This window comes from Ursus arctos, unplaced genomic scaffold (genome assembly GCF_023065955.2).
Source record: "Ursus arctos isolate Adak ecotype North America unplaced genomic scaffold, UrsArc2.0 scaffold_21, whole genome shotgun sequence".
Taxonomy (NCBI): domain Eukaryota; kingdom Metazoa; phylum Chordata; class Mammalia; order Carnivora; family Ursidae; genus Ursus; species Ursus arctos.
Genome location: NW_026622886.1, coordinates 50,605,791 through 50,631,760, shown reverse-complemented (window position 1 = coordinate 50,631,760; position 25,970 = coordinate 50,605,791). Strand labels below are relative to the sequence as shown.

At 39.5% G+C, this 25,970-nt stretch overlaps 2 protein-coding genes across 2 annotated transcripts; both read left to right on the top strand.

Annotated features, from left to right (window-relative positions):
* The first annotated feature begins 1,811 nt into the window (after positions 1–1,811).
* LOC130544489 (olfactory receptor 2AP1-like) lies at positions 1,812–2,741 on the top strand. The gene has a single exon (XM_057316524.1). The coding sequence runs from the start codon at positions 1,812–1,814 to the stop codon at positions 2,739–2,741; it is 930 nt and encodes a 309-aa protein (XP_057172507.1).
* Positions 2,742–23,975: 21,234 nt separating this feature from the next.
* On the top strand, positions 23,976–24,914 carry LOC113250214 (olfactory receptor 6C4-like). The gene has a single exon (XM_026491566.2). It carries the CDS (start codon positions 23,976–23,978, stop codon positions 24,912–24,914), a length of 939 nt encoding a protein of 312 aa, XP_026347351.2.
* The last annotated feature ends 1,056 nt before the right edge of the window (positions 24,915–25,970 follow it).

The following is a 25,970-nucleotide window of genomic DNA, read 5'->3' as shown; positions in this document are numbered from 1 at the left end:
TGGGACATAGTTTCATATACTTCCCCCATAAAATTTCTATACCTACATACACAAAATGTTTTACACATGATTTAGTGGATTCGTCTACATGGTAAATCCAATCTAGGAATTATTGGATACCCAGTTAAGGACTTCTTCAAATATTTTGAGATAAAATATAAATATGGGAAGGGACAGTAAAATAAAATAGAATAAAAACAGAGAGGGAGACAAACCATAAGAGACTTTTAACTATAGAGAACAAACTGAAGGTTGCTGGAGGGGAGGTCGGTGGGGGGACCGTCATTAAGGAGGTCCAACTGGGTGACAGGCATTAAGGAGGGCACTTAATGTAATGAGCACTGGTGTTACAGGCAAGTGATGAATGACTAAATTCTACCCTGAAATTAATAAGACACTATATATTAACTAACTTGAATTTAAGTAAAATCAAAAAAAGTCTATTGGAGAAGAGAAAAAAGGAAGAAGAAGAAGAAGAAGAAAAGAAGAAGAAGAAGAAGAAGAAGAAGAAGAAGAAGAAGAAGAAGAAGAAGAAGAAGAAGAAGAAGAAAGAAGAAGAAGAAATTGACCATGGAGAAGGGGGGCATAAAGGAATAAGAGAGGGGCTGCCCCAGGACCTCCCCACACCGCCCCCCACCCCCTTCAGTGGCCATCCAGTGCTGCCAGAAGTACAAGGAATGCTCCACCTCGCCTGGCACCCCCTCCCCCACCAATGGAACATTTCTTGGACGCCTCAGCTCTCTGCTTGGGCCGGCCAGCAGCCACCTCCCCAGTGCAAGTACCCGTAATCTCTGATGGGAGGGGCTCTGCTGAGCAGGAAAGCAGGGGGGCAGGGGCCCATGGCTGTAGCTGGGAGTTAGCAGCTTTCCTCTCACATGCTGGGGCTTAACTTGGGCGTAGTCACATGTAGGGCAGTGGTGGGCCCAGGACCCCTCTTCCCTACTCTCTTGTGCTCTGGGGTCTCTGCTGCTGCTGGGGAAGGGGTCCCGGGTGTGAAGTAGGTCAGGGAAGAAGAACTCCTAAAATGTCCTTGGAATGTAACAGAACCTTCCTGTCCTTATAGGCAAGCAAAACTCTAGATCTAAATACTCTGAATTAGTTTGAGGAAATAAATGCAGGTTTCTATTCTAATGTATTATTTACTGAACCCTAGACAGGTATGTGGAATAGTTCAAAGGACAGAATGACAATCCTAATACACAGATCTTTGCATTCAAATGGACAGACAGGGGCCTGAAGGGTCCATTGGGAATGAGTGAAGAACTGGTACTTTTTGGCATTAGGGGACTTATGGGAGTTGGACCAGAAAGAAAATGAGAGACTGCTATAATTATGACAAATAAAAATAGAAACAGCAGGAAGACTAGGAAAAACAGCAAATCTAAGAAGCATTAGGCAGTCAAAGGAAGTAAGGCAGTGAAGAGAATCAATGGGAAGGAAAGAAAGTGAATATGGGGATAAACTTAGTAACTATTCTGGAAGGAGGCAGCTGCTGGAGGCCCTTCTTTATTCACTCATTCCACAACCTTTTTAACATCACCTGCAAGAAAGAGACTTGCTTCATGTTGGCACTGGGGAGAGTACCCTGTGGGGAAATAACAGCAAGAAGTTTTCTCTACAGGGCAGATGGAACTGGAAAGAATCCAACACCATTCAAACAGCCCACCGGTCTGGGTCAGGTCATCAGGAAAATTCACGGTCCATCACTTTGGGTTCTCTTCCCATTTCACCTGTCCGTTTCAGAGCACCTCTTCCTTTCTCACCTTTTATTACTATCACTTTTTTACCTTCAGACTCAAAATTTTTCAACAATGAAAAATAAAACCATGTTGACTGAGTTTATCCTGCTGGGTCTGACAGATGTCCCTGAACTCCAGGCAGTGGTCTTCACCTTTCTGTTCCTTGCCTATTTACTCAGCATCATCGGAAATCTGACAATCCTCATCCTCACCTTGCTGGACTCCCACCTGCAGACTCCCATGTATTTCTTCCTCCGGAACTTTTCTTTCTTAGAAATGTCCTTCACATACATCTTCATTCCCAGGGTCCTGATCAGCATCACAACAGGGAATAAGAGTATCAGTTTTGCTGGCTGCTTCACTCAGTATTTCTTTGCAATATTCCTGGGGGCAACAGAGTTTTACCTTCTGGCCACCATGTCCTATGACCGCTATGTGGCCATCTGCAAACCCCTGCATTACCTGACCATCATGAGCAGCAGAGTCTGCATCCAGCTGGTCCTCTGCTCTTGGCTGTCTGGGTTAATGGTTATTATACCACTGATCTCTCTGATGAGTCAGCAGGACTTTTGTGCATCCAATAGGCTGAATCATTATTTCTGTGACTATGAGCCCCTTCGGAAACTCTCCTGTTCAGACACAAGCCTCATTGAGAAGGTTGCTTTTCTTATAGCATATGTGACCCTAGTGGTCACTCTGGTACTAGTGATTCTCTCTTATATGTTCATAATCAGGACTATTCTGAAGCTCCCCTCTGCCCAGCAAAGGACAAAAGCCTTTTCCACTTGTTCTTCCCATATGATTGTTATCTCCCTCTCTTATGGAAGCTGCTTCTTCACATACGTAAAGCCCTCAGCAAAAGAAAAGAACACATTCAACAAGGGAGTAGCTCTACTCATTACTTCGGTTGCACCTTTGTTGAACCCCTTCATTTACACCCTAAGGAACCAACAGGTAAAACAAGCCTTCAAGGATATAGTCAAAAAGCTTGTGAATCTCTAAAGAATTTCAGAATTAAAGCCTTAATGGCTAAGTTCTTACTGTGCACCAAGCTCTCTGCCAGTGACTACATATCCAAGAAAGAGTTAAACTCCAGGCCAGTGAGAGAGACATGGAAATAAATAAGTTACAACCTACAAAGTGTTCATATAAAGAAATGGTTCAGGGGCACCTGGGTGGCTCAGATGTTAAGCGTCTACCTTCGGCTCAGGGCGTGATCCCAGGGTCCTGAGATCGAGCCCAGCTTCAGGCTCCCTGCTCTCGGGAAGCCTGCTTCTCCCTCTCCCACTCCCCCTGCTTGTGTTCCCTCTCTCGCTGTCACTCTCTCTCTCTCTGTCAAATAAATAAATAAATCAGAAAGAAAGAAAGAAAGAAAGAAAGAAAGAAAGAAAGAAAGAAAGAAAGAAAGAAAGAAAGAAAGAAAGAAAAAGAAAGAAAGAAAGAAAGAAAGAAAGAAAGAAAGAAAGAAAGAAAGAAAGAAAGAAAGAAAGAAAGAAAGAAAGAAAGAGATGGTTCAGGCTTTATAGATGAAAAAGTGACCCAATCTGAGTTAAAGAGTCAATAAATGTTTTCAGAGCAGATGCCATTTAAACTGAGTCTTGACCAGTAGGAATAAGTCAAGCAAGCAGAAATAGAGGAAGAGAAATTTAGGTAGAAAAAATACTGTTGGTAGGAGCACAAAATTTCAATCCAAGAAGACTGAGTAAATGTCATTAATTACACTGATATAAAAAAAAGAGGAAAAAAGTTTGTGAAGATGATAGTTTTAGTTCTGAATTAAGTTAAATCTCATTTTGCATAAATGAAATGCCCACAGGGTCAGGGCATTTGGATTTGGGACCATATCTACGAATTTAGCAATCTTTACCATGTACAGAGTAATTGATGTGGGACTAGAGGAAGTACAGAAGAACAGAAGTAAGTATAGAAGTTCAAATATTAAACTCTAAGAATCCTCCCAAAATTTAAAGAGCAGAAGAGGCAGCAGAATGATAAGAAATGCCAAAGATCTATGGAACTCATGGAAAGAGAATGTCTCAAGAAACATAGGTAGTTGGCAATGTGAAATGACTCAGAGAGCAATTAATATGAAGAATCAAAGTTTGAGAACTGACAATTAGGGTGTTGTTGATCTCAGCCATTTTCAGCAAATGTGGAAATTGGGGTGGGGGAGGAAGAAGCCAGATTATAGTGGGATACTGGTGAGGGGGAGCCAAAAATGAAGAGAATGGTAAAACGGAAGTTCAAGAGTGGAGAAATGAAAAGAAGAATAACCTCTGAATTATGCTCCCTATGGTTTCTCATTACTAGTGTCTGTGTTTTCTCATTACTAGCAATGTCACAGTAACGGTTATATACAAAGCCTGTTTCGGGACACCTGGGTGGCTCAGTCAGTTAAATGTCTGACTTGATTTCGGCTCAGGTCATGATCTCACGGTCATGGGATCAAGCCCCGTGTCAGGCTCTGCACTGAGTGTGGAGCCTACTTGAGATTCTCTCCCTCTCCCTCTGCCCCTCCCTGCCCCAACTCATGCACTCTCTCACTCTCTTTCTGTTGAATGGATAAATAAATAATCTTTTGATAGATGGAGGAAAGGACAAATGAATAAGGGGGCTCAGAACTGATTTTTTTTAAGTGAAGAACCTTGATATTTGACCGTTTGTATCCTGAGAACAATGAATTACTGAGGCATGCCTCAGATGAATTTATGAGATCTGTCTGGAAACTCCACTCTATTTTACAGATAAGAACCTGAAGCTTAATAAAGGCAAAATAACTTGTGCAAGATGACACAGCTGAGTGCCTGAACTAGAATTAGAAGCCAATTCTATCTGATTCTGTCAGAGTCCAACTGCCTAACTACTGAGCAACGCAATCTCTCACCATTCTAACTGGTTTTAGATTTACTCTCCTAAGAGTTTGTAAGTATTTTAGGTAGCCATGGCTTTCCACCTGTTTCCCATGTTTTCCAAGCTCTCAACAAGCTTTGGCTAGAAGTCTTTAGGATGGGAATCTCCTTATGACATTGAAAGCATACAAAAAGCCCATATTAGTCCACCTATGGCCCTAACATCTCTTAAGAAGCTTCTCTTTTCCGTACCCGTATCTCTTCTGAACAATCTGGGTCTTTTTTCTCTCTCTCTTTAAAAGGAAATAGACCCCAAGAGCAAGCGACCTGAGAAACCAGTGTATTCTTCCTCCTCCTTTATCCCCAATAAGCTTCTAACAAAGATTCAGTTATGAGAAGGGAGGCTCATATCTCCTACTAACTGTGCTCCCTCTTCCCTATTCATCTCCTTTCCCATGTACTGGTCAAAGGCTTTGACTCCTGGCCTTGCAGCATCTAACACAGCACCATGCCCATTACGGGCACCCGGTAAATGTTCAATTAATAAAACAGTAAAGAATGAGTAAATGATGTCTTTATTACATAAATTAAATCATTTTCATAAGCTTATCTATCACCTATTAACTTTTTAAAGGGCCAAACTCTTTCTCTTCTAAACACTTTTAAACATATTTTGAACCACACAGCTATTTCTTTGTGGTAACAGCTACAAACAGTAGCAGAGATAAATCCATGCTTAAGACTTAAGGGCAATTTAAGCATATTTTCAGAAGCCTAAGAGACACATACACCTTTAAAAAAAAAAAAAGGTATTCCCCATTAGTTTATCTTTTGTAACTACGAAGGATTAAATGATTTTATTTTAAGTCTTTCCTCCTATTAAGATGCAGTTAAGAGAGGTGGTGTACTGCTGCACACTGGTGCAAACATTCCCAAAATCTCAGTGGCTTAAATAACAAAAGTTTCTAATTTCTCATACTATATATCCAATGTGGGTCAGCAGCAAACTCTGCTCATGTGCTCTTCCCACATCACCTATTTAGGCTGCCATTTCCACGTGCCATGCTTCAAGAGTCACAACAGGAAACACAAAGGACACAGAATGTCTCAAACCTGCAATTACTTGCTCCACTCAAAACCTACCAGTTAAAATGAGTTAACAATTGCAAAGAATCCAAGAAGTGTGATCTACTCACACACAGAAAGGAAAGAGACCATAAGAACTTGTGCGCAAAGGTGAGAACACCTTATAGGCTAGAATAGGTGACATTCCTTCCAAATAGCAGCCAAGTTGTAAATGGGATTGGCTACGGAAATTTGGCAGAGCAAATTACTGCCATGAAAATTGTAGTGAGGCGGAATGAGGAAAACAAGTTCTTGTGGTTTGATCTTTTTCAAAATATAAATCTTATCATGTCATTCTCTTTCTTAAAACCCTCTATGGCTTCTCATAGATGAGAGAAATCATATAATATTAGTCTTTCTCTGCTTGACTTATTTCACTTAGCATTATCTCCTCCAGTGCCGTCCATGTTGCAGCAAATGTTGAGAATTCGTTCTTTCTGATAGCTGAGTAATATTCCATTGTATATATGGACCACAACTTCTTAATCCAGTCATCTGTTGAAGGGCATCTCAGTTCCTTCCACGATTTAGCTATTGTGGACAATGCTGCTATGAACATTGGGGTGCATACGGCTCTTCTCTTCACTACGTCTGTATCTTTGGGGTAAATACCCAGTAGTGCAATGGCTGGATCATAGGGTAGCTCAATTTTTAACATTTTTTTAAAGATTTTTTATTTATTTATTTGACAGAGATAGAGACAGCCAGTGAGAGAGGGAACACAAGCAGGGGAGTGGGAGAGGAAGAAACAGGCTCATAGCGGAGGAGCCTGATGTAGGGATCGATCCCGCAACGCCGGGATCACGCCCTGAGCCGAAGGCAGACGCCTTAACCACTGTGCCACCCAGGCGCCCCCAATTTTTAACTTTTTAAGGGACCTTCACACTGTTTTCCAGAGTGGCTGTACCAATTTGCATTCCCACCAACAATGTAGGAGGGATCCCCTTTCTCCACATCCTCTCCAGCAATTGTTGTCTCTTGCCTTGTCAAATTTTGCCATTCTAACTGGCATAGGGTGGTATGGTATCTCAATGTGGTTTTGATTTGAATTTCCCTGATGGTAATGATATTGAACATTTTTTCATGTGTCTGTTAGCCATTTTTATGTCATCATTGGAAAAGTGTCTGTTCATATCTTATGCCCATTTTATGATTTGTTTATCTGTTTCTCGTGTATTGAGTTTGAGAAGTTCTTTGTAGATCTTGGATACCAGTCCTTTATCTGTAGCATCATTTGCAAATATATTCTCCCATTCCGTGGGCTGCCTCTTAGTTTTTTTGACTGTTTCCTTGGCTGTGCAGAAGCTTCTTATCTTGATGAAGTCCCACAAGTTCATTTTATCTTTTGTTTCTCTTGCCTTTGGGGATGTGTCATGAAAAAGGTTGCTTTGGCCGATGTCGTAGAGGTTGCTGCCTATGTTGTCCTCCAGGATTTTGATGGATTCCTGCCTCACATCGAGGTCTTTCATCCATTTTGAGTTTATCTTTGTGTATGGTGTGAGAGAGTGGTCAAGTTTCATTCTTTTGCATGTAGCAGTCCAATTTTCCCAGCACCATTTATTGAAGAGACGGTCTTTTTCCCACCGGATGTTTTTTCCTGCTTTATCAAATATTAGTTGCCCAAAGAGCTGAGGGTCCATTTCTGGGTTCTCTATTCTGTTCCATTGGTCTATGTGTCTGTTTTTGTGCCAGTGCCATGCTGTCTTTGTGATCACAGCTTTGTAGTACAGCTTGAAATCCGGCATTGTGATGCCCCCAGCTTTGTTTTTCCTTTTCAACAGTTCCTTGGCTATTCGGGGCCTTTTCTGGGTCCATACAAATTTAAGGACTATTTGTTCCAGTTCTTTGAAAAATGTCCTCGGTATTTTGATAGGGATAGCATTGAAAGTGTAGATTGCTCTGGGTAGCATGGACATTTTAACTATGTTAATTCTTCCGATCCATGAGCGTGGAATATCTTTCCATCTTTTTGTGTCTTCTTCAATGTCTTTCAAGAGTGATTTGTAGTTTCTAGAATATAGGTCCTTTACGTCTCCAGTTAAGTTAATTCCAAGGTAACGTATGGTTTTTGGTGCTATTGTAAATGGGATGGATTCCCTAATTTCTCTTTCTTCGTTCTCGTTATTCGTGTACAGAAATGCAACTGATTTCTGAGCATTGATTTTGTATCCCGCCACATTACTGAATTGCTCTATAACTTCTAATAGTTTGGGAGTGGCTTCTTTTGGGTTTTCCATGTAGAGTATCATGTCGTCTGCGAAGAGAGAGAGTTTGACTTCTTCTTTGCCGTTTTGGATACCTTTGATCCCTTTTTGTTGCCTGATTGCTGTTGCCAGGACTTCCTGTCTATGTTGAATAATAGTGGCGAGAGTGGGCATCCTTGTCATGTTCCTGATCTTAAAGGAAAGGCTTCCAGCTTTTCCCCATTGAGAATTATATTTGCTGTAGGCTTTTCATAGATGGTTTTTATGAGATTGAGGAATGTACCCTCTATCCCTACACTCTGAAGGGTTTTAATCAGGAAAGGATGCTGTATTTTGTCAAATGCTTTTTCTGCATCTATTGAGAGAATCATATGATTTTTGGCTTTTTCCTTCTGGATAAAGTCTAAGACACCGATCAATTTGCGAATGTTGAACCACCCTTGCATCCCAGGGATGAATCCCACTTGGTCATGATGAATGATCCTTTTAATGTCTGTTGGATTCTATTGGCGAGGATCTTGTTGAGAATTTTGGCGTCCATATTCATTAGGGAATATTCTTTTGGATAAGTCTTGCCAGTGGTCTGTCAATTTTATTAATTCTTTCAAAGAACCAGCTTCTAGTTCTGTTGATCTGCTCTACTGTGCTCCTGGTTTCTAATTCATTGATCTCTGTCTAATCTTTATCAACTGCTTTCTCGTGCATGGATTAGGCACTTGGAGAGATGGTTCCCCCTTCTTGGAATGCATCTGGATAAGGTGACATTGCCTCTCTGGGGACAAAAGAGCCGGTGGTGCCATTTCCCTCCCCTGCCCCTCAGAACAGGCTCAGAGACACCTGCTGAGGTGGCTAACTGGGACACTGGCACTTTGCTGCACTTTACCTCTGAACTCCACGTCCCTGTGTTTTGGTGCAACTGCCCTTCTGGGACAAACACGCATCAATTCCAATGTGGCAAGACCTTCCCCCAAGAGAACCAGCATGAGTTCCCACCACACAAGGTCCCTAAACTTTGGAGTTTTAAAACTCAGCCGACCTGCCTGGATTAGACCCCAAGGTGCACCACACTGCCAGGTGGGCAGATAGCCTAGACACTGACAGGGTGAAGGCAGCAATCTAAGAGAAGCCTGGGACACAAAGCAGAGATTTTCTGCTCTTCTGGGAGGGTTTCCTGGACAGCAACAGGAGTGAACTTCCCTTTCCAGGGACTAGGGAGGTGTCTGGCACCATTTTCCTCCACCACACCTTAGCATAAACTAACTTCAGTAAGCAGCACAGAGCCAACATGGGAGACTTAAACTGCTTACACCTGGCCCCACCCCCCTGTGCTCTGAAGGTGCTTCTGAACTAGGGCAAATGTGCCTGAGAGTCAGAGCAACAGCAGGCCTGTCCTCCAGAAGACCGGCACAAAGTCCCCACACACACCACATCTACTGACCATAGAGTTCTGCAAAGCTTCAGCTCTAGTGGAAATAGCATCAGGTCTCTTTTAAAAAGCAGACCAGAGGACACTTAGTTAAATCTGCCACACTCTGGCCAATATCCAAACACCCTCCACTGAAGGCAAAGAAAAACTATCCAGAGGACTAACCTGAGAGAAAGAGCAGCCAAAACACAGCAGCAGACTGCACATAACATACACCAGAGACACTTCCTGAAGCAACAGGCCCTGGACATTATATGACCTCTTCTTCATAAAGCCATCACTCTCAGGAGCAGGAAACATAATAGCCTTTCATAACACACAGAAGACAGAAACCTAGACAAATGACAAGACAGAGGAATTCACCCCCTAAAGAAAGAACAAGAAGATATCACAGCCAGGGATCTAATTGAACAGATACAAGTAATATGCCTGAACCAGAATTTGAAGCAACAATCATAAGGATACTAGTTAGGCTTGAGAAAAGCATAGAGACACTGGGGGTACCTTAATGCAGACATAAAAGAACTAAAAACTAGTCAGACCAAAATGAAAAATGGTGTAGCTGAGATGTGAAACTGACTGGATATAATGACAAGGATGGAAGAAGCAAAGGAACAAATAAGTGATACAGGAGATAGAATTATAGAATATAATGAAGCTAAAAAGAAGAGGGAAAGAAAAATACTAGGTCACCAATGTAGACTTAGGAAACTCAGTGACTCCATAAAGTTTAATAACATTCATATCATAGGAGTCTCAGAAGAAGAGAGGAAGAAGGGAGCAGAAGGTTTATTTGAGCACATTATACCTGAGAACTTCCCTAATTTGGGGAAGGAAACATCCAAAGCCAAGAGGCACAGAGAACTCTCTTCAAAATCAACAAAAACAGGAGGAGTTAAGATGGCGGAGGAGTAGGGTCCCCTTTATCAGCTGGTCCCCTGAGTCAAGCTGGATAGGTACCAGACCATCCTGAACACCCACAGAATCAGCCTGAGACGTAGGAAGATACATCTGGATCTCTACAAATGAACATCTCCAGCGCTGAGTATTGAGGTATGAAGCGGGGAGCCGTGAATCGATGCACAGATATCAGAAGATAAACGGAAGGGGGAGGGAGCCACCGCGTTCGGACACCGGGAAGCGGATGGGCCCTCGGACTGGCACCCGCGAGAGAGCAGACTGAGACCCTGAGCCGGGAAACGCGCAAGACCAGTCTAAAAACCAGAGCTTGGGAGTGCACGAACCACACTGAAATGGAGCTCTGGAGCACGCCGGGCAGCTGGCGGCTGGCGGTGTTAGAAACACAAAGGACAGAGACTTACTGGCCCTGGAAGTGAGGGCTGGGACGCTGGCTGTGGGGCACACATCCCCGGATGCTGCAGGGTTTAGCAGCACCAACAGAAACAGAGGTAAAGTGGTCAGAACATCAGTGGAGAGTGGTCTGTGATCCCTCTGTTCTGAGACAGAGGCTGGGATTAGGCTACTGCTTCTCTGACTCTCAGAAGAGGCACAGAAACCGCCAGGGAAAGCCACCAGAGAACAAAAGCCTGGAAAGACCAGCTCACAGTGTGCCCATCCCCATCCCCCCTCGCAGGGACAGGGAGACTCTACCCAAACAGGCCTGCCTGAGTATCGGCGTGCTAGGCCCCACCCCCAGAAGGCAGGCTGAAAAATCAAAAGCCCACATCCCTAAGGTCCCTATAAAACAAGGGCGCACTGCCTGGGTTAGTGTCAATAATTTGGGCTCTGGGCAACCCCGCAACCTCTCCTCATCAGAATGAAAAGAAGGAGAAATCACCCCCAGCAAAGAAAAGACAATGAGTCTGTGGCTTCTGCCACAGAACTAATGGATATGGATATAACCAAATTGTCAGAAATGGAGTTCAGAGTAACAATGGTCAAGATGATGTGTAGACTTGAAAAAAATATTAACGAAAATATTAACGAGAATATAGAATCTCTAAGGGTGGAAATGAGAGCGAATCTGGCAGAAATTAAAAATACTATGAATCAAATGCAGTCAAAACTAGATGATATGACGGCCAAGGTGAATGAGGCAGAAGAACAAATCAGCAAATTGGAGGATGGGTTAGTAGAAGAGAAAGCTAAGACAGAAACTTGGTCCAAAAAAATCCAATCTCAAGAATGTAGGTTACGGGAGATTACTGACTCAATGAAACGTTCCAAAGTCAGAACCATCGGCTTCAACAAAGGGGTGGAGAAAAACAGAGGTCTAGAAGAGATATTTGAACAAATTGTAGCTGAAAACTTCCCTAATTAGCAAAGGAAACAAGCATTTGTGACCAAGAGGCAGAAAGGATCCCTCCCAAGCTCAACCACGACAAACCTAGGCCACGTCACGTCACTGGGCAATTCGCAAATATTAGATCCAAGGACACAGTATTGAAAGCAGCCAGGGCAAAGAAATTTCTCACATGCCAAGGCAAAGGTATCAGAATTACGTCAGACCTGTCTACACAGACCTGGAATGAGAGAAAGTGTTGGGGGGGCATTTTTAAAGCTCTTTCAGAGAAAAACATGCAGCCAAGGATCCTTTATCCAGCAAGGCTGTCATTCAGAATTGATAGAGAGATAAAGACCTTCCAGAATCACCAGACACTGACCAATTTCGTAACCACGAAACCAGCTCTACAGGAGATATTAAGGGGGGTTCTATAAAAGTAAAAAGGCCCCAAGAGTGATACAGAACAGAAAGTCACAATCCATAGAAACAAAGACTTTACAGATAACATGGTATCATTAAAATCATATCTCTCGATAATCACTCTCAATGTAAATGGCCTAAATGCTCCCATAAAACACCACAGGGTGGCAGATTGGATAAAAAGCCATGACCCATCCATTTACTGTCTACAAGAGACTCATTCTGAACCTAAAGATACATCCAGACTGAAAGTAAAGGGATGGAATACCATCTTTCATGCCAATGGACCTCAAAAGAAAGGTGGGGTAGCAATTCTCATATCAGACAGATTGGATTTTAAACTAAAGACTATAGTTAGAGATACAGAATGGCACTATATTATTCTTAAGGGATGTATCCAACAAGTGGATATGACAATTGTAAATATATATGCCCCCAACAGGGGAGCAGCAAGATACACAAACCAACTCTTAACCAGAATAAAGAGACATATAGATAAAAATACGTTAATAGTAGGGGACTTCAACACTCCACTATCAGCAATAAATAGATCACCTAAGCAGAAAATCAACAAAGAAACAAGAGCTTTGAATGCCATACTAGACGACTTGGACCTCATAGATATATATAGAATACTACACCCAGGAACAAAAGAATACTCATTCTATTATAATGCCCATGGAATATTCTCAAGAATAGACCATGCTCTGGGTCACAAAACAGGTCTCAACCAATACCAAAAGACTGAAATTATTCCCTGCATATTCTCAGACCACAATACAAAACATTGAGATCATACCATGCATATTTTCAGATCACAATGCTATGAAACTTGAAATCAACCACAAGAAAACATTTGGAAAGAACACAAATACATGGAGGTTAAAGAACATCCTACTAAAGAATGAATGGGTCAACCAAGAAATTAAGGAAGAAATTTTAAAATACATGGAAGCCAAAGAATGAAAACACGATGATCCAAAACCTATGGGATGAAGCAAAAGCAGTCCTAAGAGGGAAGTATATAGGAATACAAGCTTACCTCAAGAAGCAGGAAAAATCTCAAATACACAACCTAACCTTACACCTAAAGGAGCTAGAAAAAGAACAGCAAGTGACCTAACGCCAGCAGAAGAAGGGAAATAATAAAGATTAGAACAGAATAAATGATATGGAAACAAACAAAACAATGTAGGACAGATCAATGAAACTAGGAGCTGGTTCTTTGAAAGAATTAATAAAATTGATAAACCCACAGCCAGACCTACCAAAAAGAAAAAAGAAAGGACCCAAACAAATAAAATCACAAATGAGAGAGGAGAGATCACAACCACCACCACAGAAATACAAACAACTATAAGAGAATATTATTTAAAATTATATGCCACCAAGTTTGACAATCTGGAAGAAATGGATAAATTCCTAGAAACATATAAACAACCAAAACTGAAACAGGAAGAAATAGAAAATTTGAACAGACCCATAACCAGCAAAGAAATTGAATCAGTATTCAAAAATTTCCCAAAAAAAACAAAAGTCCAGGGCCAGAAGTCTTCCTAAGGGAATTTTATCAAACATCTAAAGAAGAGTTAATACTTGGTCTTCTCAAACTCTTCCAAAAAATAGAAATGGAAGAAAAACTTCCAAACTCAATCTACAAGGCCAGCAACACCCTGATTCCAAAACCAGACAAAGACCACACTAAAAAAAAAGAGATCACAGGCCAAGATCCCTGACAAACATGGAAACAAAAATTCTCAATAAGATACTAGCAAGTCGAATCCAGCAGTACATGAAAAGAATCATGCACCGTGATCAAATGGATTTATTCCTGGGTTGCAAGGGTGGTTCAATATTTGCAAATCAATCAATGTGATACATCACATCAATAAAAGAAAGGACAAAAGTTATATGACCATTTCAATGGATACAGAAAAAACATTTGACAAAGTACAACATCCTTTCATGATAAAACCCTCAACAAAGTAGGTTTAGAGGAAACATACCTCAACATAATAAAGGCCTCAGAGAAAAAAACCACAGGAAACATCATCCTCAATGGGGAAAAACTGAGAACGTTTCCCCTAAGGTCAGGAACAAGACAAGGATGTCCAGTCTCACCACTTTTATTCAACATAGTACTGGAAGTCCTAGCCACAGCATCAGACAGCAAAAAGAATTAAAGGTATCCAAACTGGTAAAGAAGAAGTAAAATTTTCACTGTTTGCAGATGACATATTATATACAGAAAACCCAAAATATTCCACCAAAAAATTATTAGAATGAATTTAAATGAATGATAAATGAATTTAGTAAATGAATGATAAATGAATTTAGTAAAGTTGCAAGACAAAAAATCAATGTACAGAAATCTGTTGCATTTCTATACACCAATAATGAAGCAGCAGAAGGAGAAATTAAGGAATCAATCCCATTTACAAAAGCACCAAAAATAATAATATACCCAGAAATAAACTTAAACAAACCCTAAGAGACCTGGATTCTGAAAACTATAAAACACTGGTGAAAGAAATTGAAGACAACACAAAGAAATGGAAAAACATACCATGCTCATAGATTGGAAGAACAAATGTTGTTAAAATGTCTATACTACCCAAACTAATCTACACATTTAATGAAATCCCTATCAAAATACCCACAGAGTTTCTCACAGAACTAGGACAAACAAAGGTAAAATTTGTATGGAACAACAAAAGACTTTGAATAGCCAAAGTAATCTTGAAAAAGAAGAACACAACTGGATATTCACAATTCTAGACTTCAACTTATATTACAAAGTTATAGTAATCAAAATAATATGGTACTGGCACAAAAATAGACACATAGATCAATAAAACAAAACAGAAAACCCAAAAATAAACTCACAATTATATGGCAAATTAATCTTTGACAACGCAGGAAAGAATACCCGATGGTGGGAGCACATTGGTAGCTCAGTCAGCTGAGCATTTGACTCTTGGCTTCAGCTCAGGTCATGATCTCAGGGTTGTGGGATCCAGCCCCATGTCAGGTTCCATGCTCAGTGTTGAGCCAATTCTCTCCCTCCTCCACTACCCCACCCCCAGCTTGCTCTTTCTGTCTCTAAATGAATAAATAAAATCTTTTTTTAAAAAAAGAATATCCAATGGGGGGGGGGGACCATCTCATCAACAAATGACATCGGGAAAACCAGACTGCAACATGCAAAAGAAAGAAACTGGACCACTTTATTACACCATACTTGAAAGTAAATTCAAAATAGGTTAAAGACCTAAATGTGAGACAGGAAACCATTAACATCCTAGAAGAGAACACAGGCAATAATTTCTTTGATATCAGCCATAGCAACATTTTTCTAAATATGTCTCCTGAGGCAAGGGAAACAAAAGTAAAAATAAATTATTGGGACTACATCAAAATAAAAAGCTTCTGCACAAGGGAGAAAACAATCAACAAAATTAAAAGGCAACCTATAGAATAAGATATTGCAAATGACATATCCAACAAAGGGTTAGTACCCAAAATATATAAACAACTTAAAAATTCATCACCCCAAAATAATCCAATTAAAAAATGGGCAGAAGGGGGGCGCCTGGGTGGCTCAGTCATTAAGCATCTGCCTTCAGCCCAGGGCATGATCCCACGTTCCTGGGATTGAGCCCTGCATTGGGCTCCCTGCTCCACTGGGAGCCTGCTTCTCCCTCTCCCACTCCCCCTGCTTGTGTTCCCTCTCTCACTGGCTGTCTCTCTCTCTGTCTAATAAATAAATAAAATCTTTTTTAAAAAAGATGGGCAGAAGGCATGAACAGACATTTCTCCAAAGAAGACATCCAGATGGCCAACAGGCACATGAAAAGATGCTCAACATCACTCATAATCAAGGAAATGCAAATCAAAACTACAATGAGACATCACCTCACATCTGTCAAAATGGCTAAAATCAACAACATAAGAAACAACTGTTGGTGAAGATGTAAAGAAAAATGTACCCTCTTACACTGTTGGTAGGAATGCAAACTGGTACAACCACTCTGGAAAACAGTATGCAGGTTCCTCAAAAAGTTTAAAGTAGACCTACCCTATGATCCAGTAATCACACTACTGGGTATTTACCCCAAAAATACAAATATACTAATTTGAAGTGATACATGGATTCCTCTGTTTATAACAGCATTATTTACAATAGCCAAATTATGGAAGCAGCCCAAATATCCATCGATAGATGAATGGATAAAGAATAGATAGATAGATAGATAGATAGATAGATAGATAGATAGATATAATGGAATATTATTCAGCCATAAAAAGAATGAAATCTTGCCATTGCAATGACATGGATGGAGCTAGAGAGTATAATGTTATGTGAAATAAGTCAGCCACAAAAAGACAAATACCATATGATTTCACTCATATGTGGAATTTAAGAAACAAAGCAGATGAATGAAGGCAAAAAGAGAGAGATGGAGAAACCAAGAAACAGACTTTTAACTATAGGGGACAAACTGATGGTTGCCAGAGGGGAGGTAGGTAAGGGGATGGGTGAAATAGGTGATGGGGATTAAGAATACACTTATCTTTATGAGCACTGAATAATATATGGACTTGAATCACTATAATGTATACCTGAAGCTAATACAATATTGTATGTTAACTACATTGGAATAAAATAAAATGTAGTAATTTAATATAGTAAAATATTTAGAGATCTATAGTGCATGGATTTGAAAAGGTTTGAGCAGGAGTGTTAGTCAGGAAGTAGAGGAGAGATTTTCAAGACTTTGAGAGGAAATGGAGGAAGGACACAGGGTCTCCAGTCTTCCATAAGAGAATAGTCATCAGGACAAAAAGACCGATGGGAAGGAAAAGGGAGTAATGGGGAAAATGCTAATCTCTTTCTTCATATCTCATGTTACTTGACCAATGTGAAGATTGCCACAGCAACAGAAAGGAGAGGCCCCAAATGCTACTACTATCTTGCCCTTGAGGAGACATAACAATGTTCTGAACATCAAGCAAATAATTAAGGTATATTGTCTAGAGTCATATTTAAATATAATAAAGGTATCTTTAGCATTATGCCCAGAATGTTGTAACACTGCTCAAAAAAATGTTGTTTTAAAAAAAAAAAAGTTGTTTCCTATTTCCTGATATTAATCATTATCATTGCTGCAGTTTCCACATGGCTTTTGTACTACACAGACAGTCTCCTGTTAACTTCCTCAGAGTCCCTTTGGATTTCTTCCCTAACACCTTATTAAAAGTTCAATTCCAGAGTTCTCAACAAAATAGGGTTCATTAGTATGCTCTGAATGTTGGCCTCCTGGGATCTTTGGTTTCTTTCCTCAACTGATCACCCTGAGGTCTCTTCAAATTAGGGCATTTAAAATACACTTCAGTCTGGTATAAAACCACAAGCAGCACATACTCAGCCTCAAACAAGTCAGAAAAAGGGAAACAAGACTTTGAAGGAGGATGCTTTTTAATATCACTACTTAAGTATGCTTAATTTAAATAAATCACATCTCAAGGGTATGAGGTCAGGGTGCAGTTTAAATTATTGTGGAATGAAGCAGTGGCAAATGACAGCTAAGCTGATATAGATCAGGATGAGTATGATTTTAACTATCAAATTTTCATAAGTTTGGGAACTTTTGTGAACAATTGGGTCAATAAGTAGTGATGAGAAAGCAAACAAGATCAGTTTTATGCCACCATTCATCCACATCAGACTTCTAATTGTGATTCATCCCATGGACATGGATGGGTAATATCCCGCAGAACTTGCCCTGAAAGTTAAGTGTAAGTATATTCTCAGTTTATAATTATTCCGATGTTACCTGTTTGTGCTTATGGAGCATGAAATCATGTAACTTTTCCCATTCGATAGGTTGCCTTTTCATTTTATTGATGGTTTTGACCTAGAGAATATCATGCTTAGTGAAATAAGTCAGAGAGACAAAGACAAATATCTCATGATTTCACTCGTATGTGAAAACAAACAAACAGAAACAGACTCATAAATAGAGAACAAACTGGTGGTTGCCAGAGGGGAGGAGGAGTGGTAGGATGGGTGAAATAGGTGAAGAGGATTAAAAGGTACAAACTCCCAGTTATAAAATAAGTCATGGGGTTGAAGGGTATAGCATATGAAATACAACCGATAATGTTGACATAACGTCGTATGGTGACAGATGGTTAACTACACTTACTGTGTTGAGCACTGGGTAAGGTGTAGAATTGTCGGTTTACTATGTTGTATATGAAACTAATATAACATTGTATGTCAACTATACTTCAGTTTAAGAAAGTAACACACAGCATTTATACAATCTAGACAAGTATAAAATAAAAGAAGATAGCTCCCCATATGTCCCTCACTTCCCCCTCTAACTCCATAAATTCACAATTTATTGTCCCATATCTATGAGACTATGCACATAAAAATAGTTTTATATAAGATATAGAGATATAAAAATGTCTTTTTTTACCCAATGGGATCATAAAATACACTATAGTTCAGCAGCATGCTTTCTTCACATAGCAGTATACCACATATATCTTTCCAAGTGAGTTCATGTAAATCTTTCCCATTCATTTTTTTAAGTTTTTATTTAAATTCCAGTTAGTTAAAAAATAATAATAAATTAATTAAATAAATAAATAAATTCCAGTTAGTACAGTGTTTCCTATTCATTTTTATTGGCTTGTTGCATTTTGTAGTTTGGATGTGCCAAAATTGTTTTGTCATTTTCCTACTGATGGAATTTTAAATTGTTTCCAGCTTTTTACAAGTACAAACAATGCTACAATGATTTGTAAAATTATCGAAGCAGATTTATTGCAGAATTTATATGGAATGTAAATGTGATTTTTTTATGATAACAAAGCTATTCATCAAAGACCAAAAATTAATGGCCAGGAAGTGCAAGAGCCTGGACACGCAGATCATTGGATGATATGACCTCATTTCACACATCTTCAAGATTAGGATATTCTTGGACACAACAGCAAAGATGGCTCTCTGGTGTTCCAGATAGGCATACGGCATTAAGGATTCCAGGGGCTTAAGATTTCTTTATTTCAGGAAACTTAGAAGATCAGAATGACATTAAGACACCCACAGGATTCTAGACATTTAAGGCTTTTCCTGGGAAAATCACTGACCTTTCTGAAAAAGAATATTATGACCAAGTAATCTGATAGCCCTTTTCCTGCGTCTGTGTTGGAGCTATACTGTGTCCCAAGAAAAGTGACTCAGCCTGTCCAGGAGGCTGAGAGAGATGGGATAGGGGAGTCCAGATGCATGAACACTTCTCCCTAAGAGTCAGTGGTAAGAATATAAAGCGGTTCCTGAAAGCCCCTCCTGAAATCATTCAATGTCTGAATTTTCTCTTTCCATCAGTGACAGATAGCTCAGTATCCTGAAAACAAAGCATGAGGGAGTTCTGTGCCCAAACAAACTTTACACACATTAGGTCATTTCAAAATTCAATTACAAATTACAAATAGAAGAAATACAAATTTTTATTATTTGGTGGTGGAAAGCACCAACTATGAACAAGGAAAATCTCAAAATACAATCTTGCTGATAGAGGCCTGGGTCTCAGCTCAAAATCCCAGCAGAACTAGGTAATATTTATGGCTTACTGACCATTCATTAGCAGAAGAGAGAAGGGAAATGGTAAAATCAATTTATGTATTCAAGCAACTTTATCCTAAACTGGCTCTGGAAAGTTCCTGTTAGTTACCAGACAAAAAAAAAAAAAAAAAGAAAAAAAAAAAAACAAGAAAAAATACACAATTTATACAGTAAATTGCCAAAGATAAAAGGATGAATGGAGAGCAAACTAAAAGGGGAAAAGAGAAAAAAGAGCACTATCTTTTTTTCATTTATTTAACAGCTATGTATTTTGATCATATTGTATGTTTTTGCCATGGTTATTGGGGAATAAAAAAATACCAAAAAAGAGGAATAATATATTCATGATGAACCCAGCATAAACCAACACTACAGTCATTCAATAAGTGTTGGTTCTTCTGTCCTTCCCCTGCTCTTAAGGAATTTTATCTGTTTTTGGAAAGACGATATATACACGTGAAACAGAAAACACTTAATGTCTGAATAAAATGCATCATTTATGTTAATTCTTATCTAGAATCAAGCATCTCTCTGCATTTATGCTGTGTCACAGATATTCAGGTATTCATTGTGATGTAAAAATTACACGCAGAGTACAGCCACTGTGGAAAACAGTACAGTGATTCCTCAAAAAACTAGAAATAGAATTACCATATGATCTAGAAAGATAGGCTGCTGGCTATATATTCAAGAGAATTGAAAGCAAGGCCTCTTTTTTTTTTTTTTGAAAGCGGAATCTTGAAGATGTATTTGCACACTCATGTTTATGGCAGCATAATTTACAATCATCAAAACAGAAGCAACCCAAACATCCATCAACAGATGAATGGGTAAACAAAATGTGATATGTATATACAATGGAATATTATTCAGCCTTAAAAAGGGAGGAAATGCCTTGAGAATACAATGCTAAGCAAAATAAAACAGTCACAAAAAGACAAATAATGTATGATTTTACTTATATGAGCTAACTAAAGTAGTCAGATTCGTAAAAACAGAACACAGAATAGTGCTTGCCAGGGGCAGGAGGGAAGGGGGGAAGGGGAGTTGTTTATTGGGTACAGAGTTTCGGTTTTACAAGATAAGAAGTTCTGGAGATCTGTTGCACACCAAAGTGAATATGCTTAGCACTTACTGAACGTAAAAGTGGTTAAGATGGTAACTTTTATGTTCCATGTTTTTTACCACAACTTTTTATAATTCCACAAAGTGTCTCCAAATGCTAATTACACTCTGTACAGGTTGTCTTACTCAGATAATAGTGCTTAGCAACTGGACTCAATTTACTGATTTTCTGTCTCCACTTGCACAAGGAGATCTGCTGGAAGTGGAGGAAGAGATAAACTCTCATTTCTATATGTCCTGGCTACAGAAACGGAGAAAGACTCTAGTAGCTCGAGCTACATGTTTGTCAGGGTCAATGTATGGACTATCTTCCAATTAAAAGTTTGCCTGAAAATACTAAAAATTTCCTTTGGGATGTATATGGCTAAATATACAGGAAATTAAATTTAGATCAATGGTCTATAAACAGAACTTGCTCAACTAGCCCTGACAGAAAACTCGGGAGTGACAAAACTGTCAGTTTTCATAAAATAATATGTTAAAAATAAGAATTAACATAATGATGTATTCTATTCAGGAATTAACCATTTTCTATTTTATGTGTATATGGCATCTTTCCAAAAATAGACTGTAAGTTCCTTAACAGCAGGGGAAGAGCAAGAGAACCAACACTTATTGAATGACTTTCAAGAGTTACTGTTTTTCAAAAGTAAATTTCTTGACATTTAACCAAAAAATCCTATCGAGGAATGTGGAAATTTAAATAGGTTTTGTCACAGTGAAAAATGATGCTGAGATATAGTTTAACATATTAAGTTTAATTTGAAGGGAATATGTCCAAAAGGTAATGTTTTAGGGAGAGTTAAAAACATGGGCCTGAAAGTGAAATAAGAATTCAGGCCTAAGAATACTGATTTGAGAAGCATCACGAGATAGGTGTATGACAGGATTGTTTCACTCATTTAGAAACTAATGCTGGCAACTTCTGAAAAATGTGTTTAGGAGAAAGGACAGCCAGAGTAAGAGACACATCATGAGAGTTTGAAGAAAAGAGGAAAAATTAGAAAAGAGCCATTGGTTAAAGGAAGAAATTAAGAAAACATTAGAAGGAAAAAACCAAAGACGATGTAAAAATAAAATATACAGAAATTTTTTAAAGAATACGCAATTACTGTTTAATAAGTATGTTAAAAAAATTAAAAAGTGGGTCTGGTCCACGTGTATTTTAGAATATAAGAATTTACTGGCTGTGTGTGCTTAGCTAACTCACTAAAACTTTCCCAGCCTCAGTTTCACCATCACCACTATCTTCATAGTATCATTAATGTACATTATCTCATCTGTAAGAATGAGATAATAGTTGTAATCACTCTGTCCCTGGATGCGGGTGGAAAATCAACACAACCTGGTAGTTCAGTGTGCAGACTATGGATCAGGCAGCACTGGGTTAGAGTTCTGGCTCCACAATACACCAGCTGTGGAATTTGGAACAATTTATCAACTGCTCCAAACTTCAGTTTCCTCATCTGCAAAATGGAGATAGTAATGGTACCTATCTCAAAGGGTTGTTATGGGAATCAAATAAAATAATGACAAGGCTTGGCACCTATTAAGTCCTCAATTGATAACAACTATTATTTTTAGAAGGGCGAGGGGCAGATCAAGAGGGAGAGAGAGAGAATCTTAAGCAGGCTCGATGCCCAGATGGGAGCCCAAGGCAGGGCTTGATCTCACAACCCTGAGATCATGACCTGAGCCAAAGTCAACAGTCAGACCCTCAACCGACGGAGCGACCCAGGCCCCCGATGCCAGTTATTATTTATTATTATCATAGTTATAACCAAGTAAAACAATGTACATTAAATGCTTTTTAAGGTAGAAGGTGGTAAAATAAAAATATTTGTGACTTGGGGCGCCTGGGTGGCACAGCGGTTAAGCATCTGCCTTCGGCTCAGGGCGTGATCCCAGCGTTATGGGATCGAGCCCCACATCAGGCTCCTCTGCTATGAGCCTGCTTCTTCCTCTCCCACTCCCCCTGCTTGTGTTCCCTCTCTCGCTGGCTGTCTCTATCTCTGTCGAATAAATAAATAAAATCTTTAAAAAAAAAAAATATTTGTGACTTGTTTGCATTTTCAAGAGTCAGAAAAAAACTGACCTCTGACACAAGAAGAGTCATCTACTCTCTGGATCAGAGGTATTGGAAGATGAGTACAGGGACAGAAATGTCTTGAGAAAAGAAAGGTAGATGTGGAGGTTTGTGCCAGAGGAAATTTTGCAAATTAATAAAAAACTGTAAGTGTGTTATCTGCTGGAAATGGCTTTGAGAATTTGAGAACTGTAGAGAAGGTTAAATAAAACCTGGCTTAAAATTTAAATTTAACATAAATTTTATTATAGTAGCTATGTAACTATTCAGAACCCTGTTCTTCACCTATAAACAAAAACTAATTACTCAGCTTCTCAAAGTATGGTGTAGATAGTGCCCTAAGCAAACAAGTTTTTGATTAGAAACTCCTAAATGAGTTTTGCAACTTTTTATTTCAGTTCTTTTTGTCTAGACAGAGTAAATTTACATGCTTATTAATACACATGGATATGAAAAAGAAATGATAGCAGATATCTTCTTGGAGAGATGTCATCTGTTCCACTGCTAAAACCATCTAAGGAAACTTGAGGCTTGAAGGAAAGCAGACACTGGCACTAAAGATTTAGAGACTGATGATGCTAGTTACAGTGATCCACAAATTCAGTATATTGAAGGGAACTTGACGGCATCCTTAGTTACTGCAGTTACAATGGTAGTGCTGATTCCCTCCTAAAGGCTCCTCAACTGTGAGCTAACACAGCCTTTCTTCTCACTCTGAGACCAAGAAAGGGATGGAAATGAGGCATCACTGCCAAATTACCAGATATGATGCAAGATCCAAAGTACACTCAATGTTCAAAGTGAAACTAAAAATAGAAAATGGAGAAAATGATACCTGAGGCATTGGTTTATAAGGTAGGCTAGGAAAGTACAGAAAGAGCCTGAAATGGAGCCACAGAGAAAATTCTCCTACATGAGAATTAAAAAAAAATAATTCTTGTGAAGAGCCAAACTCTGTCCAATAGAAAATCTAATTTGAGTCAAATTGACAGAAAAGAGGCATTTGAACCAATTCAACAGAAAAGGCTTAGCTTCTCCTAAATGTTCCTGAGCTCCTCCTTTCATTCTCATCACTGACTTCTTTCCTTTGTACCTTTATAGGCAGCAAAGGTTAGCAATGAAAAACCAAACCTTTCTGACAGAATTCATTCTGCTGGGACTAACAGACACCCCAGAGGTCAAACCTGTAATCTTTATATTTCTCCTCCTCACCTACGTATTCAGCATCATTGGAAACCTGACAATCATCACCCTTACACTACTGGACTCCCACCTCCAGACCCCCATGTATTTCTTCCTCCGGAATTTCTCCTTCTTAGAAATTTCCTTTACGACCACTTTTACTCCCAGGCTGCTGTTCAGCATCACAACTGGCAACAAGACCATCAGCTTTGCTGGCTGCTTGACTCAGTACTTCTTTGCCATCTTCTTCGGAGCCACGGAGTTTTACCTTCTGGCCGCCATGTCCTATGACCGCTACGTGGCCATCTGCAGACCCCTGCATTACCTGACCATCATGAGCAACAGAGTCTGCATCCAGCTGGTCCTCTGCTCTTGGTTGGCTGGATTTCTAATCATCATATACCCAATCATCCTGACCACTCAGCTGGATTTCTGTGCCTCCAACGTGCTGAATCATTATTATTGTGACTATGGACCCCTCCTAGAAATATCTTGCTCAGACACAAGACTCCTGGAGCGGCTTGAATTTATCTTAGCAGTTGTGACTTTGGTGGTCACTCTGGTACTGGTGATTCTCTCCTACACAAACATCATCTGGACCATCCTCAAGATCCCCTCTGCTCAGCAAAGGATAAAGGCCTTTTCCACATGTTCTTCCCACATGAGTGTCATCTTCCTCTCTTATGGCAGCTGCATCTTCATGTACATAAAACCCTCAGCAAAAGAAGGAGTTACCTTCAATAAGGGAGTGGCTGTGCTCAATACCTCAGTTGCCCCTTTATTGAACCCATTTATTTACACTCTAAGGAATAAACAAGTAAAACAAGCTTTCAAGGATGTCACCAGAAAAATAGTGCATCTTTATTCATTTTAATGGCCTCAAAATCAATGGAAAATCTGAATGAAATTCATGAAGTTACTCCAACTGATAACTTGAGCTTCTGATACCTCCTTTAAAGTAATTGCTCACATCAATGGATTGTGAGTATGTATCAAAATTTAGTTTCAGGGGCGCCTGGGTGGCGCAGTCGTTAAGCGTCTGCCTTCAGCTCAGGGCGTGATCCCAGCGTTCTGGGATCGAGCCCCTCATCAGGCTTCTCCACTAGGAGCCTGCTTCTTCCTCTCCCACTCCCCCTGCTTGTGTTCCCTCTCTCGCTGTCTCTCTCTCTGTTAAATAAATAAATAAATAAAATCTTTTTAAAAAAATTTTTTTGTTTCAAATTTGCAAGCAAGACAAAGATATTCAAAGACCTTTTTTCTGGCACATATCTTTCAATAAAGGGGAAAACTAGGGAAAAAATATCCTTAGAGTACCTACAAAAAAGAAATATCTGATTAAAAGTTACTTTATCCTAAATCTGGTGATCAGCTGAATGATTAAGTTCATTTTCCCACGAGAAGCTCTTAGTCTTACCAATAACTGTCAAAAAGTTGTAGGTACATTTTCTCAGAAATTCCTAGGTACTTCCCAGAAAATAGAATTCATGAGGTCATACACAAAAACAGATTCTACTTCAGGTGATCTTTCTCAGGTTTTCCAATTTGTTTTCTCAGGTTTCTACCTCTGATAGCTCTTAAAGATTGTCTCTTTCTGGCATCTCCTACAGAAAATATTTCCTACTCTAAAGGACAGCATGGAATCTCATGATTGTTCAAAAGGACATTTCTGACTTTCATTTGAGAGCTGTAATCAGAATGAAAACTATTACCAAGGAATCTTTGGACTCCATTTAAAGGAAAAATCAGGTGAAGAGATATCTTTGGCCATGTTAACACTGATCAAAGTCTGTAGAAGCTGGAGTGTGGCAAAGCGTGCCTGACTTTTAGAGAATACATTTGTAGATGAAATTGAGGGGTTTAGAAGAGTTACAGATGCTACATAGGGAGGCCTTAGGATGCTGTGGTCTATTAACTATCTGCACAACTTCCT

Bases quoted from the DNA above. Each gene is read 5' to 3' on its own strand.
- LOC130544489 (XM_057316524.1), top strand. From the start codon at position 1,812: ATGAAAAATAAAACCATGTTGACTGAGTTTATCCTGCTGGGTCTGACA.
- LOC113250214 (XM_026491566.2), top strand. From the start codon at position 23,976: ATGAAAAACCAAACCTTTCTGACAGAATTCATTCTGCTGGGACTAACA.